The following is a 17,226-nucleotide window of genomic DNA, read 5'->3' as shown; positions in this document are numbered from 1 at the left end:
GAAGGTCTTTATTACCTCTTCGGTATTATTAGCAGGATCAGGCTGTTCTTCTACTTCCTCATGCACATATTCTGGTTCCTCAACCACATCATCTCCATACTGCTCCTTACTCCTTATTTGCCTTTTGTATGCCTGAGAGACTTCTTCCTCCTTCGAGAACAAAGAAGAATGAAAAACAAAATTGCATGTACTGTATTTAGCATTAAAGCTAAGGACCAGAGGTACAACATTGTGTGCGGTGGCATTAGAATCCTTAAGCTGAGCACCAAAAAGAAAAAGCTTTAGGGGACCAATTACACAAAAGGTGTAAGACCTATGGAAGAGCAAGGAATAACGCAAGAATAATTGCTTTTCAACAGTACCCTATGCAAAAACAAGCACTTAAAGTGGAACTTAAACCTAGACAACTCACCTATCCTCGTTCCATCAGAGGGAGCTTTTTATTTTTATTTTTTTTTATTTTTTTAAACACAGCAGAGACCATCAAGTAAACAGAGCAGCAAATTACATTTTTTACGTATTTATATGTCTAAAAGCGGTACATTGTTTTTCATGAAAATTTAATTTACAATATATTATATAATAGTATGAGTATAATAAAGTTTGTATAAATTAAGTTAAAAATAAATATTATACTCATACATACTATTATAATTTACTGTAAAATGTTCATTAAAGACAATGTACTGCTTTTACACATATAAATCCACTGTATTGCAATAAATACAGTTATTTTGTATTAAATGCAATACAAATAGATTTGAAATTCCCGCCACGCCCCGAACGGAATGTCCGCACACACCCACGTCACCGGGTTACTCCCGGTAACTCATCAGATGCAGAGGACACCGGACGGAGGAAGCGAGAAGACACGAAGGACAATGGAGGATGCCGGCGGATCAGGTAAGGCTCGATTTATCATTGTTTTGCATTGGTTTAGCTACCCAGAGTGTGAATCGGGGTTACCGCTTTCAGCATCTTTTTTTTACCCCCAGTCACACTCTGTGGTACCGCTCAGGGGGTTAAACCCTTAAAGGTCATCAATCGCACAAATTTCACATGTACACACACATTATATATGTTTTTTATAAAATATGTTTCCCCTTTTATTTTCCCTTTTTTCATGAAACACATTGAATGTTGCTGTTATCACTCTGATGAGTCCTTAAGCACCTAACCTTAGCTAAGGACTGAAAGAACTGAACACAGAAATGCCCTTAGCTTAGCACATCCAGGCTCATCCTATGCAGGGGAGATGATAGAATGGAAATTCCTCCATCTCTTCTTACTTGTTATCCTGTTTTTTTACTTTGGTTATGAAATCCCAAGTGGGGCACTGAGAAAAAGGGGTGCTAAAACCTGCTAGATCTATTCAACAATACATCCAGCACCATGGTACTAAATAGTAAACAAATGTATAGGTTGTATTGCAGCCATGAGCTTGTTTACTTCTCAGTCATCCCTATAGCAGCACCAAATAATTTAAAGCAGGTGGTCAATAATTTAAAATACAACACATCAATAACCAAAGCATATCCCTTGTTTTGACTTAACAATATAGTAGCTTCCTGCAATCTGTTTCTGACATTTTGCATTGCTGACCACTCGCCAATTTGACTTAAGTAGAATCAATTTATTAAAGCCTTTAGCAACATGAATACAAAAAATGTAGTTTTCACTGCGAGATTACATATGCTCCTGACAAGACCCAATTATCGTATTTATCATTTTTTTATATAGAGATTATAGACACACACATACACACAGTGGTACCTCGGTATTGGTACATGAAAAATTTTGCTTGGTATACACAACCTTTGTGCTAGAACTTGTATGGGTGAAAATGAGTCACAACACTGCACGCTACCCTTATTTACCTCTCTCGAGACAAAGCCACGACTAGCCACGAGCGTCAGTACGCCAGGTGCTACCATTCAGTGAACAACCTGCGCTATAACTCTATGTGAATTACATAACATCTCCTCCTCCTCCCCCCTTCTCAGCACCATCCTAGTAGGCACTCAACTCTTCTCAGCACAGGTAAAGTAAATTAAATTTAAATTTTCATTAATTTTATCTAATTGCTTTTGTATTTTAGTATTAAGCAGTGTTTAAATTATTTCATACAGCCACATCAATGTAAAATATACCAATAACAATAGATTTTTTTTTCATGGGAACAGATTAATCATTTTTCTTTTATTTCTTATGGGAAAAATGTGTTTGGTATAAGTCTAAGTATCTGGAACGGATTAAGGACTTTTACCAATGTACCACTGTGTGTATATACTTATATATATAAATAATAAGAAAAGACAGGATAAGTATAGGAATTACAAAGGCATGCAAAAAAATAAAATAAAAGTATAGCAAAACATACTTATAATTGCTTGCTTCCTCCTCTTCCTCATCACTTTGAAGTAGGGCATCACTAAGGTCTCCTTCATCAGACAAATCTGGAGAAATCTGATGACGCAAGGATAAAAACAAAGAGTTCTATTATTTTTGTTTGAGATGTTTCTAAGCTATACAAATTTTGAAGATATCTTCATTGAAATACCTTTTTTCCAGTCAAGCAGTCCTCTTCAAGAAGATCATCCTCCAGCTCACTGAAAACATACATATGCAATTCACGTCATTACTGCCATAGAACACTAAAAAGGTTATGATGCTTCCCACCTCATATACAGAAAAAAGTCAGTCTGGAATGTTCAACGAAATGTAACTAAATGCCATATTAATCTGATTGCTGATGTAAATGATCAAATTAATCCTTGTAAAATAAAAGCTGAACAGCATTATATGTTTTTGGGAACGACATTGCAAAATCTTATTAGACAACTCAGGTGTTTGCTTTGAGCTTCCTTCCCTTAGGAAATTACATATCTCTAGCACAATCTGCCCTGACCACTACTTCCAGACCTTCTCCAAAAGGAAAAAAAAGTCCCACAAAAAGATCCATCTAATGTATCACTGTTCTCTGTCCTGCCTCATTGAATAAGCCCATCCAAGGGTAAAGAACTAAGAAAATAATCATTACAGTATTGATATATCACACAGGAGAAGGGCTTTGTAAAGCAAAAGTTAGGATAGCGGATATCTTGTGCTAGCTTTACAGATTCATTTTATGCATTGTTATTCCATAGCAGAATACAAATTTTCTGTCATTTACTGTGTACTTGTGTGTCTCTATGCAAAACATGCATCCCCAAGTACAATGACATCTTTATTAGATTTATAATTTACTCAGGAATGAAAACTGGAATACAAAATTCTATTAGAGAGATAATGCAGTTCCTTGTACAACACTTCAGAGAGACATCTAAATACCTGTCCCAGTCATCTTCTGTAGGTCGTCGTCTTCTAGACCTTTCTGCACCAGGCTTCTCAAACTGATCAAAGTCATCTTCTGCAAAGAAGAATTTCTTGTTAACTACAATGATAAATATGTAAGTCAAACCTATTTTTTGTTAGAAATTCCTTCACACATTACACATGAAAAAGCTAAATAAAGAGGAAAAGCTACCAAGACTTAAATTTTCTTAGATTTTCATTTAAAACGTTAAAGATTTTCATTTAAATGTTCATTTTTTTTTGTATTCTACACATTTTTAGGTTTTTCTTCCCCCACAAAGATGCTAATCAAATGTTGAAATAACCTGTTTTCACTAAAAATGTTATTTAAGACTCAGTGACAATCACTGAATCTCTATTTTATTCTGCATTGCCAGAAGAATGCTGTATATACACAAGTCCTGAAAACAATTTCAGTACAATTGTGAAAGACTGTAGGTATGACTGGGGTTTAGCTTTAAACCTTTCTAATTCTATCTTAGATTTAAAGCGTGTGTAAATTTCTCCTAATTCCTCTTCTTTGGTCTGTAAAACACATCACGTAATCTCTGTTCTATAAGCGCACAAATATGTGTTAATCCTGAAATCCAAGAAAATGTCTGTGGATACCTTTCGGTATCTTTGACATTGTTGAAAATGCATGTTAGACTATGATTGGACTGGACATAGGGTTGCAGAGTAGTTACTACCTTTTGGTGAAGTAGCTTTTCCATGTGTCAGCCCCATAGAGAATGAATGGGGGAAGCAGTGAGCGGTACAGTGCCAACAAATTCCATTACTTAACCGACAACCATGACAGCCCACTGCACCACTTCTCCTTATGCGGTTAGTCAATGCTTCTGTTAATTTCTATAGTGTGCAATCCAGAATTTGTTTTAAGCTGGGTGGGAAGAAATTGTTGGTGGGTGGCCCCTGTACTATAACCCAACTTTTCACTAATCACTGCTGGGTGGTTAGTGAAAAGTGATGCAACTGGCTAAAAGGGGCTGAGGAGAACATTGCTATACTTTAGAAAAACTAGAGAAGAGTTATTTAAAAAAAATGTTTTATATTTTTTGAGAAGGGTATAGAGTTATTAAATTCATAGCACTGTGAATTTCATCGGCTTGTTGCACCTAGTGTACCTACACAAAGTCAATCTTCTCTCAGAATATGCAAGACAAAATAATATTCAAGTTGACAGCATGGAAATCAAATAAACATACGGCTGCATGACAAGCAAGGTGTATGCAGTGTCATCAACTGCACAGAGAATCGATTTAAACCTTTATTCATAATTTGCCCTAACATCAGTTGCAAATGTTTAATGCAGATTCTTATTCCCAGATCTCATGACCTTCAGCTATGAAGCTAGGAACTCACAGTTCCCAGATCCCTTACGCCTCTGGAACCAAAGATAACAGTGGATAGGAAAAGGGGGGAAAAAAAAGCAGCAATCAGGACCCCAAGGATTAGCCAAACGCAGGTAACTGCTTATTTTCAGTCAATCAACAGGACTTTGTTTACATAATCAATAACGCAGAATAATTATGATAGCATCTGATTGTGAACAAGCACATATGGAATGAATAGTTTTCCTGCTCCTTTCACTAGGCAAATATAATTTATTATATAGGCATCTTTTTTTTCTATTGACTGGTTGTCAGCCTCTTATTTGAGGTTACTCTTTGGGGACTAGGGGAATTTTTAGAACTAAATCAATCAACACTTATCAGTAGATTCCCAATCACTTCAAACCTATTTAAACCCCTAAATAAAAATATGACTGCAAAGAAAAAATAACACAACCCCCTTAAATCTCTATACATATGGGAGAGGTGTTCTGTAGTTCACAGAGGAATGTAAATAGTTATCTGAAATGTTACAAGCTCACATATATTTTGTGAACTTCATGAACAGTTATATATACAAAAAAAGAGAACAGAAAGTGCAATGCTTTCACAAAGTTCAAAGGGCATGTAATACAAACTTTGAAAAAGACTGGAAACTATTTTTAAAACACTGACCTGAACTGGTATAAAGTCTATGAAGTCAGAACAGCAGATCTTTATATTTGTTCTGTAGTACCTTGTAGTATTAAAGTCTTAACATAACTGCCAGGTTTCTAGCATTTCCATGAAGCAAGGTCAAAGCAGCCCATACATTTGTCATGATGCCACCCAACTGCATATTTTGCAGAAAAACACTTTAATGACATCTAGCAAAAGACTAAAACCGTAGCCGATATTCAAAAGTGACCAGGACAAAAATGATACTCAAATGAAATTGTCAAATTAATAGCCCAAAAACTAAATAAAAACATTATGTTATCATGATCCAATAAAACCAAAAGTCTATTTTGCCAGCATATAGTTATCGTACCTGATGTGCTCTTGTTGATTGAACCACCACATGTATATCAAACAATTTAACCCAAATGGTCCAATGATATTATAAATGCTCTTCTACACGTGTTGTCATATGCAGCTTCCACGGGAGGAGCATACCCAACCCATAATTAGATGTGTAAATGCAGCAGACCAGCTTAATATCACTAAGTGATAAATGTGACTAAGTGTAAATGTGATGGTAAGAGTCAGGTTGAGAAGGACCACAAAAATTAACATCAAGTCAACATACTGTCAGGCTAACACAGGTAACAAGGATGTAACAAGGATACAGAAGACAAAACTAAAGGTAATCCTAGACAGAATGCTGATACACAAATATGCCAACAGAAGAAGAAAAGTAGTAGCTCCCCTGCACTCATGTGGACGCCACAGACTCTCCACCTGGCCAATGAAGATGCTTGGAAGAAGAAATCACCAACAAAGAAGAGATGGGGACGACCAGAGATGTGTATCATGGTATATATAGTCAGTACTGACACAAAACAAAAGGCATACAGAGACACATTTAATACCATATTGACACAACTAGAAATTGCAGATACAAAATCAGCCATAAATATGCACAGTGGCATACTCGTCCTCTTATGATACAGCCAGAAACATGTGCAGACACACAATCAACAGTTTATTGACTCAAACAGAAACATTCACAGAGACACTCAGTACTGTACTGACACAACCAGAAATGTGCAAAGAGACGCATCTGCCAAAACCAGAAATATGTGCATAGACATTATCCATATCATATTATCAGAAATGTAAACATTTAGGAGTAAATACAGTGTTCTCCCCAGACTCTTAGCGGGGTGCACCAACCGGCACTTTTCCGTAACCACCCAGCTGTTTTTTGGGTGGGTATTATAGAGTTGGGTCACAATACAGGGCGGCTGCCACCCACCTACAACTTCTTTCCACCCGGCTTAACAATAAATTCTGGGTTTCTGGAAACTAAAATGTGATGCAGTTTTATGAGTTTCCTCACTGCACTAGCAGAACCTTCAAAAAACACTGAGCACAGAGAAGACATGCTTTGCTTTTTTTTTCTATTTTTAACATTTAAGAAGGACCTGTACCATAAACATGGGGTTCAAAATCAGCAACCGGAGAGCAAATGACTAGTATTAGTATTGCCTAAAGGTTCCCTACATCTGTTATTCTCCCCATTACTGGCTTAACCTTGCTCTGTACTGCCGGTTTATGAAGATGATCTTGGCAGAGTTAACAGGGTTTTGATTCCTCATGTCAAAGCTGCCTCCTGGGAACAGTAGAACATTCAGGAAGCAGCAGGCGAGGAAGATGATGGAATAAATCAGACTCAAGGATATTCTTGCACTGCATGTGTACAGGTACAGCTCTCTTTCCAGAAAAGAGAAAAATGAGCAGGACAAAAGTGGCATTACCAATTTTACTCCCAAGCAGTCAGAGGAACTATCTCAGATGACCTGGTATACAACTATGGGCTGCAAACAAAAAAAAAGGAGCGTAGGAATAAGTGATTTTTTTCGGATGGATTTAAAGACAAAAAGTTATATTTTTAGGATACTACTCTTTACTTAGTTTATAACCAGTTTAGATGTAGGCATATACAAAAGAATCATTCTTACTAACCAATTAGTCTTGACCTGTATATTTCAACCTTTATAGCTTTTACTGCAATAAAGAAATGCTAACGATCAACATTTTGTATAATGTCTAAATTATAAAATTAACAGAACAGAATTAGTTTACTTTAAAAATACTCAAACATTGCTATTTGAAATGAGTATTTAAACATTTGCCCGAATGTATTTCTATTAAAACGTTTAACTACATTAGTTAGTGCTTGTTAAATATGTACAGGTAGGTCATCTTCGAGGTGCCATCTGGCATCTTATGGTGCTTCAGGAAGAGAAGCTTTTCCTAGCAGCTTTAAGAAGACTTTCAGGTCACTTTAATAAATAGGACAGACGAGGCAGAATAAACTCCAGTACATAAACAGAGCAGCAGAGACTGGTCAGACAAATGAGAACCACAAATCAAGCTCTGAGATAAAGTAGGCTCTTCAATCACTTAGCTTTAAAAATCAAAAAACTAAAACTGAGTTACAGTTTAAAGAGGAACGAACATTACCAATTAAAATCTGGCATCAGGCAGGGCTTTATTGCAGATAGAACAGATGATGTCCCCTTTGCAATAAGTATTTATTTACCTGTCTGATCATTGTTCCATCTGTTAAAATTTGCTGAGCTGCACCACATTGGTTCCCTGGATACCCGACACATGCCAGCCTCTCCTGCAGTCACAGGAACTGGATGAACTCCTGCAAGCGAGTTGCGTTATCCTGACCGATCAAGATGGCTGAAGATCGGAATGAGGATAAGAAGGAAGATGGTGGCACCCATAATGTAACCAAGACAGGTGAGAATCCAAACTAGGTTTAGCTACACTTTTTCAAAACATTAGTAAATGAATTTCATTAAAGGAAACCTTTCCCTAATGGGCAGAGACACAATGTCTCTTTAAAACCCAACTTTAAAAATGTAAAAACTACCCTAGACGTGGGATCCCCTCACAAGAGTTTAAATTTAATTTACCTCTAGGAGATGAATACGAAAAATGATTTGTACTTAACTCGTCCCTCCCTCCCCCTGCCTCTTCCATTCCTACTGACTGTACAGATTGTAAGCGCATCGTCAGCACTCCCACAATATAGGACTACTTATCTTGTACAATGTGTGATGAAGTTAGGCCTGCGATCACCAGAGAGAAAGAGCATTACAGAACAAACTTTAGGGGACTGGCTAAGTCCCATGGAGTTAGGCATAAGGTAAATTACTGCCCTTTGACAACCACCAAGTGTTTCAGGAGCAAACTGCACTGCAGGTAATCCCACTTCCACAGGCTTCAGGGTTTAGTGTCTGAAATATTTAGGATACTTGTTGTAAAGTAACTGATCAAAAATGGGAAATTCATACAATATAGCAATCTTTCCTTGTAGGGCCCATAAATGCTTTTTTGATGCAGTGTGTTGGCACACTGATATGCCATTCAATATGAATATCACCCTAACATAAGCAATACAAACCTACTTGTGCATTGTAACACGGCACTCCATTATACCGTGTTGGGTGCAATGCATCTAAAAAAAAACTGCTGCATGTTTTTTATTTTTACCATTCTGTGTTTTTTTTTTTAAACATACACATTGCATTGTCATTTATGTAGAAATGTAACTCAATGAAATATTATAGGAGGTTGCAGCACAATGTGTAAAACATAACACCAACATTTGGACCACAGCCATGGATAAAATTAATGAATTGCCCTAACACCCATAATATAGCACAACAGTCTGAGCAAATAGAAAAAGGCTGGTAAATCAGTCAGGATTTCATGAAAGAAATGTCATTACCAAATTGTCTATTTCCCAACTGCACAGATTGTGTCATCATTTCTGAAATCAGTTCACAGGCTGACATTTTTGTGTCCCAGCAAATTGTATACAAATTGTATAAACAAGTTTACACCTGCAGCCAAATCAGGGGATTTAATGCAGCTCCTACTGGCTGGCAGGTCACAATACAAGGTCTGCCACCCGCCTAAAGTTTTTTCCTACCCAGTTAAAAAAAAAATCCTGGGTTGAGCACTGCATAGAGGTAAGACACTGGGTAGGTATAGTGGGCATGGTATAAAACTGCCTGGCCAGTTGGTATAGATGGAGGCAAGTCATTAGGTAGGTATAGCGGGCATGGAATAACACTGCCTGGCAGGTTGGTAAAGAGGTTAAGTCATTAGGTAGGTATAGCAGGCATGGTATAACACTGCCTGGCAAGGTTGGTATAGATAGAGGTAAGTCATTGGATAGGTATAGTAGGCATGAAAAAACACTGCCTGGCAGGTTGGTATAGATAGAGGTAAGTCATTGGATAGAGGTAAGTCATTGGATAGGTATAGCGGGCATGGTATAACACTGCCTGGCAGGTTGGTATAGATAGAGGTAAGTCATTGGATAGATTTATTTGGCATGGAATAACACTGGCATGTTGGTCTCTATGCAGGTAAGTCAATGGGTAGCTATAGCAGGGTGTAATATAATATACACAAGGCCTAAGCAATTCATTGATTGGCTTTACACGGGAACACTCGGTATCCGTGTTTATAATGGTTCCCCGGTACCCCTATGACAACAAGGCCAGATCCAGCGCGGCTTGCGGCCTACTGCCAGCCTCCTTCTATTCTAATACCTCCTAGTATGGCGGCCATGCTGCTCCAGGCTCCCCGTATGCACAATGACGGGGTCGTGTTCCGTCTTCTGTGGGGACTTCGCTCCTCACAGGGCTGATAGGTGGAGGAGAACGGCTACCACAACATCATAACACAGCCGCCATCCGCCGCTGCCGCCGTCCTCCGAGCCCGCAATGCATTCTGGGTAAGCGGGGAGGGCGGGGCTGCGCCGAGCTGTGCATAGTCGTCTGAGACAAGTTTTGCGCGTGAGTGCGCGTCCCCGCGAGAAGAACGGGAGCGCGCAGGAAGCTGTGTTGGTGCTGGAGAGCAGTGAGTAGAAAGTGGGGAGGAAGAGGGTTGGCATGACTGTCACTGTACATCGTGCTAAGTTCATAGGGAAGTGGACTGTACAACTTGTGTGGGTTCAGAACAGGTTGGCACCTCGTGCGGCTCTGAATATATTACATAACTACATTTCCCAGCATTCATTGCAAGGCAGGGTTCTCCAAAGTGTGTCCCAGGAAAGTTCTAGCATGTCAGGACACATTAATTTTCATGGCCAGCCAAGCTACTGAACTTTATGGGGCTTAGACATGGCAGAAATAAGGTGGAATGCCCAACTCTGGCTGAAACTTTTAGGGAAGAGTTAGAAGTTTGGTCGCCATGCTTTCCGATTATTATAGCTCAGACCTGTATACAGGTGCCATCCTGCCATGACTGATCCAGGAAGCCGTCATGAACTGCGACTGGATGGGCACTGATAATGTAACTCCTGGGCAGTGTTGTCCTCGTCCACTGGCTCTTACATCTACCTGCTGGGGACTTTATATTATTTTTTTCGTTGAGCTTCACCCCCATTAGTTGCCATTGGGAAGAATGACTTTCATGTATGAAGGGTCGAAAGGCCACCATTACAGACATCTAAAAAGGTCCTCGTTTTCATGCAGCTGGCTGGGCCAAGTGGTGTTGGAAGGTCAGTCCACCGAGGCCAAGTTGAAAAAAAAAAAAATTAACACCTTTTTAGATGGAAATCTTTGATCCTTCTGCAATCCTAGTCCATTTGGTCCTGTGCCATTCCATCTTCCTTTTTCATCACAGCGTGGATTGGACACCGGGTGCCGCCATCTTCTTCTTTCTTCGTCTTTCTTCTTCTTACGTCACCTCAACTCGTATTGTGCAGGCACAAGATCTGGTAACACATCTTCCTGAAAATGTTAAAACAAAATTGCCAATTTCACTGCACATGCTTGAGATTGACCCCTGATGACACATGCTTGGTCTTGGGCATGGTCAGGAAGACGCGTCATTGCTGTTTGTATCCTAGTGGGCTACAGGTTTCCCATTCAGTTTTTACCACTTCAGTTTAATAGGAAAGGTCCTTCTTTTCAAATAAAAAAAAAACATATATAAAAATATTTTTAAAAAATATATAAGGTTTAGCGCCCTACTAAATAATGTAAAAAAAATTGGTAAGAGGGTACTAGGGGTTCCTTGATTACTTGAGCAATGAGCTATTTGTGCCTCTTAGGTCAGTTACCACGGAAACCAATGCAAGGGTGACATTCTTCCCAATTCTTCCCATGACCAGCAATGTAAGAGTCATTCTTCCCACTGACCACCACACTAATGAGCTGTGGATATAGTAATTATAGAAGGGGTTCCCTGCAGACCTGAAAGTTATTTTAAGGGTTCCGCTATGTTAAAAAGGTCAACTCTCTGGGATGGGTAAAATGGTAACCTTTTAATACCTTTTAGAAGCATAGGGGGAAATCCTTAACCCTAGGACTGTAGATCATCAAGGGGTCACACATCATATTTATTTTATGTAAAACTACAAAAGATTGTTGGTGGAGATGGTCAGAGGCTGCAGGATACATGACACAGAGGCTGGGAACATGTTATAGCAGACTTGTAGACATCACTGCCATTACCACTCTTTTACAAGTTAATGTTCCTATAACTGACCACTGGGTGGGCAAAGGGTCACATAGGAACTACCAAAGAGTTGCCATTGGCACTTGGGCTGCAAGTTTGACACCAGTGGCTTATGCCTTCAGCACACTTTCGAGGAAGTAGACTACAGATAATTTGAAGTAAATGTTTAGAATAACGCACTAGCGCATTTTTTGCCACTCGTCTTCATTAATCCAAGCATTTGCAACTAACCAGTTTTTTGAGAATGTTTCCAAGGTTTCACCAGTACTGCATTACAGACACCACGTGCCTGTGTTAGTCTCCTAATCAATCCTTTTCTTTGGAGTTCCATTGAGTTCTACTAAGTATTCTCAAATTAATGATCAGATAGATCTTTATTGTGGAAAGAGACCTGTGATGACCCTTCCGCCATAAAACATACTCACTTGTCTGAGCACCACCTTCTTCATTTAAAAATTGTTGAGCTGCACATGTATATATCATATCCGGCATGTCGTGGCTTTGTGGCTGCAGGGACTGAATGAATGAACTGCCAGCCTGGGCAGGACTTATGTCATTCCAGCCAATCAAGATGTCTGAAGATTAAACCAGGGAAGAGTAGAAGAAAGAAGTTAGTGAGGTGTCAGCAACTGAATGAGGATTAAAAAACTGTGATCAGACAGGTAAGGTAATTTTATTACAGAACGGTCATTACCTGTCCCTTTCTGCCATTAAGGACCTGTCTGGTTGCAGTTTTTTATTTCTATAATTTAGCTCTACTTCAACAATATCCTAAGCAATGGAAGCCCCCATGTTCTTTCTGTGACAGAGTTACTCTACATTTATTTTTACAGATCTATACATCAGACCTACATCAGGATGACTTAGCTATTGCTAAGTATATGAAGTGAAGGGGCCAGACGACATCTAAAGAGAATATTTTTTTATTTTGTTAAATACTTAAATTTTAGAATCTATTGGTTGGTGATCCTGCTTGTCACAATACTTAGTCTTCTTTTTTGGTATTTGGACAAGCAAAATCTCCAATCACAAAGGTGGCTCCAGAAGTTGGGATTCAAATGGCCAAGTTTGACTTTAGCAGGAAGAGTGCAGATGGGATACTGCCCCCATTAGGTCATTAAAACATGATTTACTTTACGGTTTATTTCTAGTTCCAGGGATGCCATAGAAGAATGATACCAGCAAAAATATCTACGCAAGTAGTATCTTTTGGTAATTAAACCCTGGATCTCTGCTAGCCATGAATATTATTTACATGATATGCCAAGAAGATCCCATTGTGCGCGTCATTAGATGAATATGTGTCTGCCATTGTTAGTGGTCTGGCTGGTATACATATTATTTGGCTACAATAGTTTCTAACCAAAAGCAGATGTGCAGTGAAATCAGGAGTTTCTGATGTTAATACTTTTTCCTGGTCTCTCTCTGGACTAAATCCACAACTTTGCTGCCAGAGGTACTGAAATAACGGACAATCAACTAGCATTTTTAGGAACCTATATAGACAGACCGGAGGCTTGTGTTGATGAGAAACTGCAACTGGCAATTGGCATTGTGGGAACCTTCCAGGTGTTTCAATGGCAGTAATTGATTCCCACCAGGGAATGTGTGAAGGAATGTCAGATTCCCTGTTCTATAAATAGAGCCCCTAAAGTTCTAGATCTTTGGTGCTACATTATGCCACTCAGTCTAAAACCAATCCTTCTTAGGTAAAACAGGAATTTCCACATGAGCCCACTAGACAAAAAGGTAATGGGAAATCTCCCCAATGCGGCACAGATGGCAAGATAAAGGCTTTGTCAATAAAGGTAGGAGTATACATTTAAACAGATGAACTGTTTAATTCTTTAAATAGGTCATTATTAACAAATGTGGGTAACGTCTCATGATTTTGAAGTCCGGTATATTTGGCATTTATTAACTTGATGCAATCTTATCTCACTGCATAGTCCAAGGATTGAAATGCTGCAACAATCCCATACTGGCTGGGCGGTGAGAAGATAAAAATCTGCGGTGAAAACAGAAACGCATTCATATGTATAGCTGGTAGCATATTTGTGAAAGCACTTCATATATTATCCAAAGTCTAGTCTTTAATACAGTATATATAAAATTGTATGGCAGTTTAAGTCTGTCAAATCCAGTTACTATGCAATGCAAGAGCCTCAAATTAAATTTACTTTATTCTTAACAAATCTTTCCTTTTTTAATTCTCTTGTGCTCCCCCTCCCAGACACTGCAGCTTACAGGGGGAGACTTTCACCAGCTCAGCCATTTCTGTGAATGGGCAAAGGTAGGCACTGTCAGCTTCTGATGACCAACTGCTTACGAATCAGCAGGAACAATGCCTATGGCAACATTCTCCAATGCCATTGTAGTAAGCACATCCTACATGATGGACAAGGTTGCCCTGCCCTTTCACAGGAAGCTGCATTAGGTGGAAGATATACACATGAAAGAGCCCCTGTTTTATCATAGAAGCAGAGCCACGTCCAAAAGGTGCAATGCAAAAATTTATTTTGAACTTTATTATTTTTTATTGTTCTCTACGAATTAATGTAATATTTCATGAATTTTGTTTGTTTTGTTTGGTTATATTAAAATTATTGATTTTAAAAATAATGATTTAGCCCTTGAAAGTCCCACTTTGGAACTCTCTTGTTAAAAAAATATTATTTAGCATTATATTAGGTGGACATTACTAGCAAGATCAAAAGCTATTTGTGTGACCTTGCTGGGGGAACGAATAGAAAATGTATTTACATACATGTAGTTACAATCAAGGATCCAGCAGAAATCCAGGATGTAACAACCAGGCTTAGACTGCCATATATGGACTTCTGCATATGGAATATATACAGGTAGTCCCCCGGTTAAGGACATCCAACATATGGACGACTCCTAGATACAAACAGAGCTTCCCTGCTCACTGGTGCAAAATGGAGGCTTGGAGGGAGGGGACGGTTTGCATGACTTGCAGAAGAAATCTTTTGCTGGACACAGTTGAGGTTGTGGGTGATCTTAGGGTTGTGAGCTCTTTCTGCAGCCTCTTGTAACTCTTTTGTTGTTTCTTTTTGTATATCAAAGCACAGATTGCTCCAAAAGTTAATGAATGTCTGGGCTTTATTTTTTATTTTTTTTATTTGCTTTGTTTGTGAATAACTCACAGTGAGGATTTTATACAGTAACTGACACTACACTGCCTAATATTATGTTTAGACAAACATCTGTTCTAATTGCATTTAATAAAATGATGTACCTGTTCCCACTTACATACAAATTCAACTTAAGAACAACCCCTCAGTCCCTATTTTGTATGTAACGTGGGGACTACCTGTATCTATTTTTCTACCCATATATATTATATGAAGAAGTCCATAATTCTACATAAACTACAGCAATTTAGTTTAGAAAACTGTACATTTGTAGTGAATTAGAGAGAAAAACTTAAATCTTAATCTTTTCTTTAAATAAGAAAAAAAAACCTGATGGCCCAGTTAAAGGTTGTCCGAGAGAGCCAGGTTTTTAATAAAAATAAACTATAAAGAGGTGTATTAAAAAAAACTGCAGGCGTTTTTTGACAGAATATTAGGAAAAGTGCCAAAATCATCCTATTAAAAAGGTCTTTTATTCCTACTGGGATCCTATATTTGGCAATAACACATGACAGGTATAAGTTCTCATAAGTTCATACAAAAAACTCAGCTGGGTTTCTGCTGTCTGATAAGGCATTTTAATTTGTGATAAGTGCCCCGGGAGCTCTAATAAAAGTCCCATAACATACTGTCATCTTCTACCAATGCAGTATATAAATCCCGACAAAACACCAACCTCATGGGGGCTCTTTAATCAGTGAAAGTGCAGGTTGAGGTTGACCCTTTGCTCTTGTATAGCTCTACAAAGAGCTTGTGTCAAATGTCTGTTCTGGGTTGTGATGGTATAATTTGTGATTATTTTGCTGAGTGTGAAATGTTTTTATCTGTTGTAACTGCTCTTAGCCGATATACTGGGAAAGCATTGTGAATTGGCACACTCCTTTTTTTTTCTTTTTTGGGGTATTTGAAAAAACAGTATAAATATGTTTAACCTAAAGTTCTATGTAGAGTAGAATTGTATAATACATAAAATAGAATTGTCATACATAAAACCACAAGAGCCGGCATTAAAGCATACATGCAGACTTGTCATTGAGACTGACAAATTTGATAAATTAGAATTAATGTTTCAAAAGGGAGATTTTGTTTTGTTTTTTGTTTTTTAAAAAAAACATATTATATATGTTTTTAACAGTTTGTCGGAACAATTTATGCTATGAAAGTTGGAGAAGGCCAGATGCCTTGTGGAGCTTAAACTAGTTTAGAACAGCAGTCACCAACTGGTGGTTCACAAGAAAATTTTGGTGGTCCGCAGCCCCGTCAGGTGCTTCCCCCAACGGGGTCAGGAGAAGGACTCCTCTGGGGGGGGCATACCGGCCAGAGCGTGGACCATGTACCTCATATGGACACATCCCACCCACTCTTCTATAGCAGACACAAACCTGCAATAGAAGAGTGTGTGTGGGGGGGGGGGGGGGGTTCTGGCATCATGATGTCATTATGGGAAATTTCTTCCCCTTTGAGTGACACATGGCTCCTCGCGCATGTGCAGTGCGGATTCCATGCATTTAGTGGTCCGTAGGTCCAAAAAAGTTGGTGACCACTGGTTTAGAACATGCACCATACATATTTATTATAAGTGACCTCACCTCCATGTCTGTCTTCCTTTAGTAAGTGCCCTCCATTTATAACAGTGATAAGCCTAAGTCCAGGAAAATGACACAGCTACCCTTCCCTAAAAGATCATTGCTGTCAGTTAAAATAACCCGAGAGTCACAAAGTGCCCATGGCTCTGGGGTAACCCTAGGCTTCCATGAAACCCTATCTGAGAAACATTGGAGTAGAGAAATGTAAAAAAAAAACAAAAAAAACATTTTTATTTACCTTATTGCTTCTAAAGTAGGCAGCATTTTCCTCTGACACTGCAGGTTGTCTTCAGACACTCATGAAAGTTCACTTAAAGCTACATACACACATCAGAGATAATTGTTGCCTGAGATGAACAATTGTACTCAGTTGAAAATTTGACATATGTAAAGCACTCCTCTGTTTGTAAACATCAATCTGCTGTGGGGTTCTGATAAGGAAAATCTGCTGTGCATACCTATGGAGGAGCACACATAAGCGTGCTGCTCGCTCATCCTCCTTCTCCACTCTCTATAGAGCAGAATAGCCCTGTGCTCACAATGCTCATCCGTTCATCTGTAGCTGGAAATGGGGCTCACAATCTAATGTCCCTATCATCGTCA

General features: G+C 38.7%; 2 protein-coding genes across 4 annotated transcripts in view; one reads left to right on the top strand and one right to left on the bottom strand.

Moving 5' to 3' along the window:
• The window catches only part of RBM33 (RNA binding motif protein 33), a 46,007-nt gene extending 35,861 nt beyond the window's left edge, over positions 1-10,146 (bottom strand). The window contains exons 1-5 of the mRNA XM_072413396.1: positions 9,968-10,146; positions 3,331-3,409; positions 2,561-2,609; positions 2,266-2,466; positions 16-363 (exon numbers count right to left, since the gene is read on the bottom strand). Coding sequence (XP_072269497.1) covers positions 16-363; positions 2,266-2,466; positions 2,561-2,609; positions 3,331-3,409; positions 9,968-9,986 — 696 coding nt within the window. The 5' untranslated portion in view covers positions 9,987-10,146. The remainder of the gene's footprint in view (positions 1-15; positions 364-2,265; positions 2,467-2,560; positions 2,610-3,330; positions 3,410-9,967) is intronic.
• Positions 10,147-10,183: 37 nt separating this feature from the next.
• Positions 10,184-17,226, top strand: part of CNPY1 (canopy FGF signaling regulator 1) — a 76,769-nt gene continuing 69,726 nt past the window's right edge. Inside the window, exon 1 of one of the 3 annotated variants that reach the window (XM_072412592.1) lies at positions 10,184-10,277. Coding sequence is in view for 1 of the 3 variants with exons in the window: in XM_072412591.1 (XP_072268692.1) it covers positions 10,972-11,139 (168 nt within the window). In the remaining 2 variants the exon portion in view is untranslated. Of the gene's footprint in view, positions 10,278-10,927; positions 11,140-17,226 lie in introns of those variants that run through there. The other 2 variants (XM_072412594.1, XM_072412591.1) reach the window with 2 other exon arrangements.

Source organism: Pyxicephalus adspersus, chromosome 5 (genome assembly GCF_032062135.1).
Source record: "Pyxicephalus adspersus chromosome 5, UCB_Pads_2.0, whole genome shotgun sequence".
NCBI classification, from domain to species: Eukaryota; Metazoa; Chordata; class Amphibia; order Anura; family Pyxicephalidae; genus Pyxicephalus; species Pyxicephalus adspersus.
Note: the sequence above shows the minus strand (reverse complement) of the source record. Positions and strands in the feature narration are given on the sequence as shown.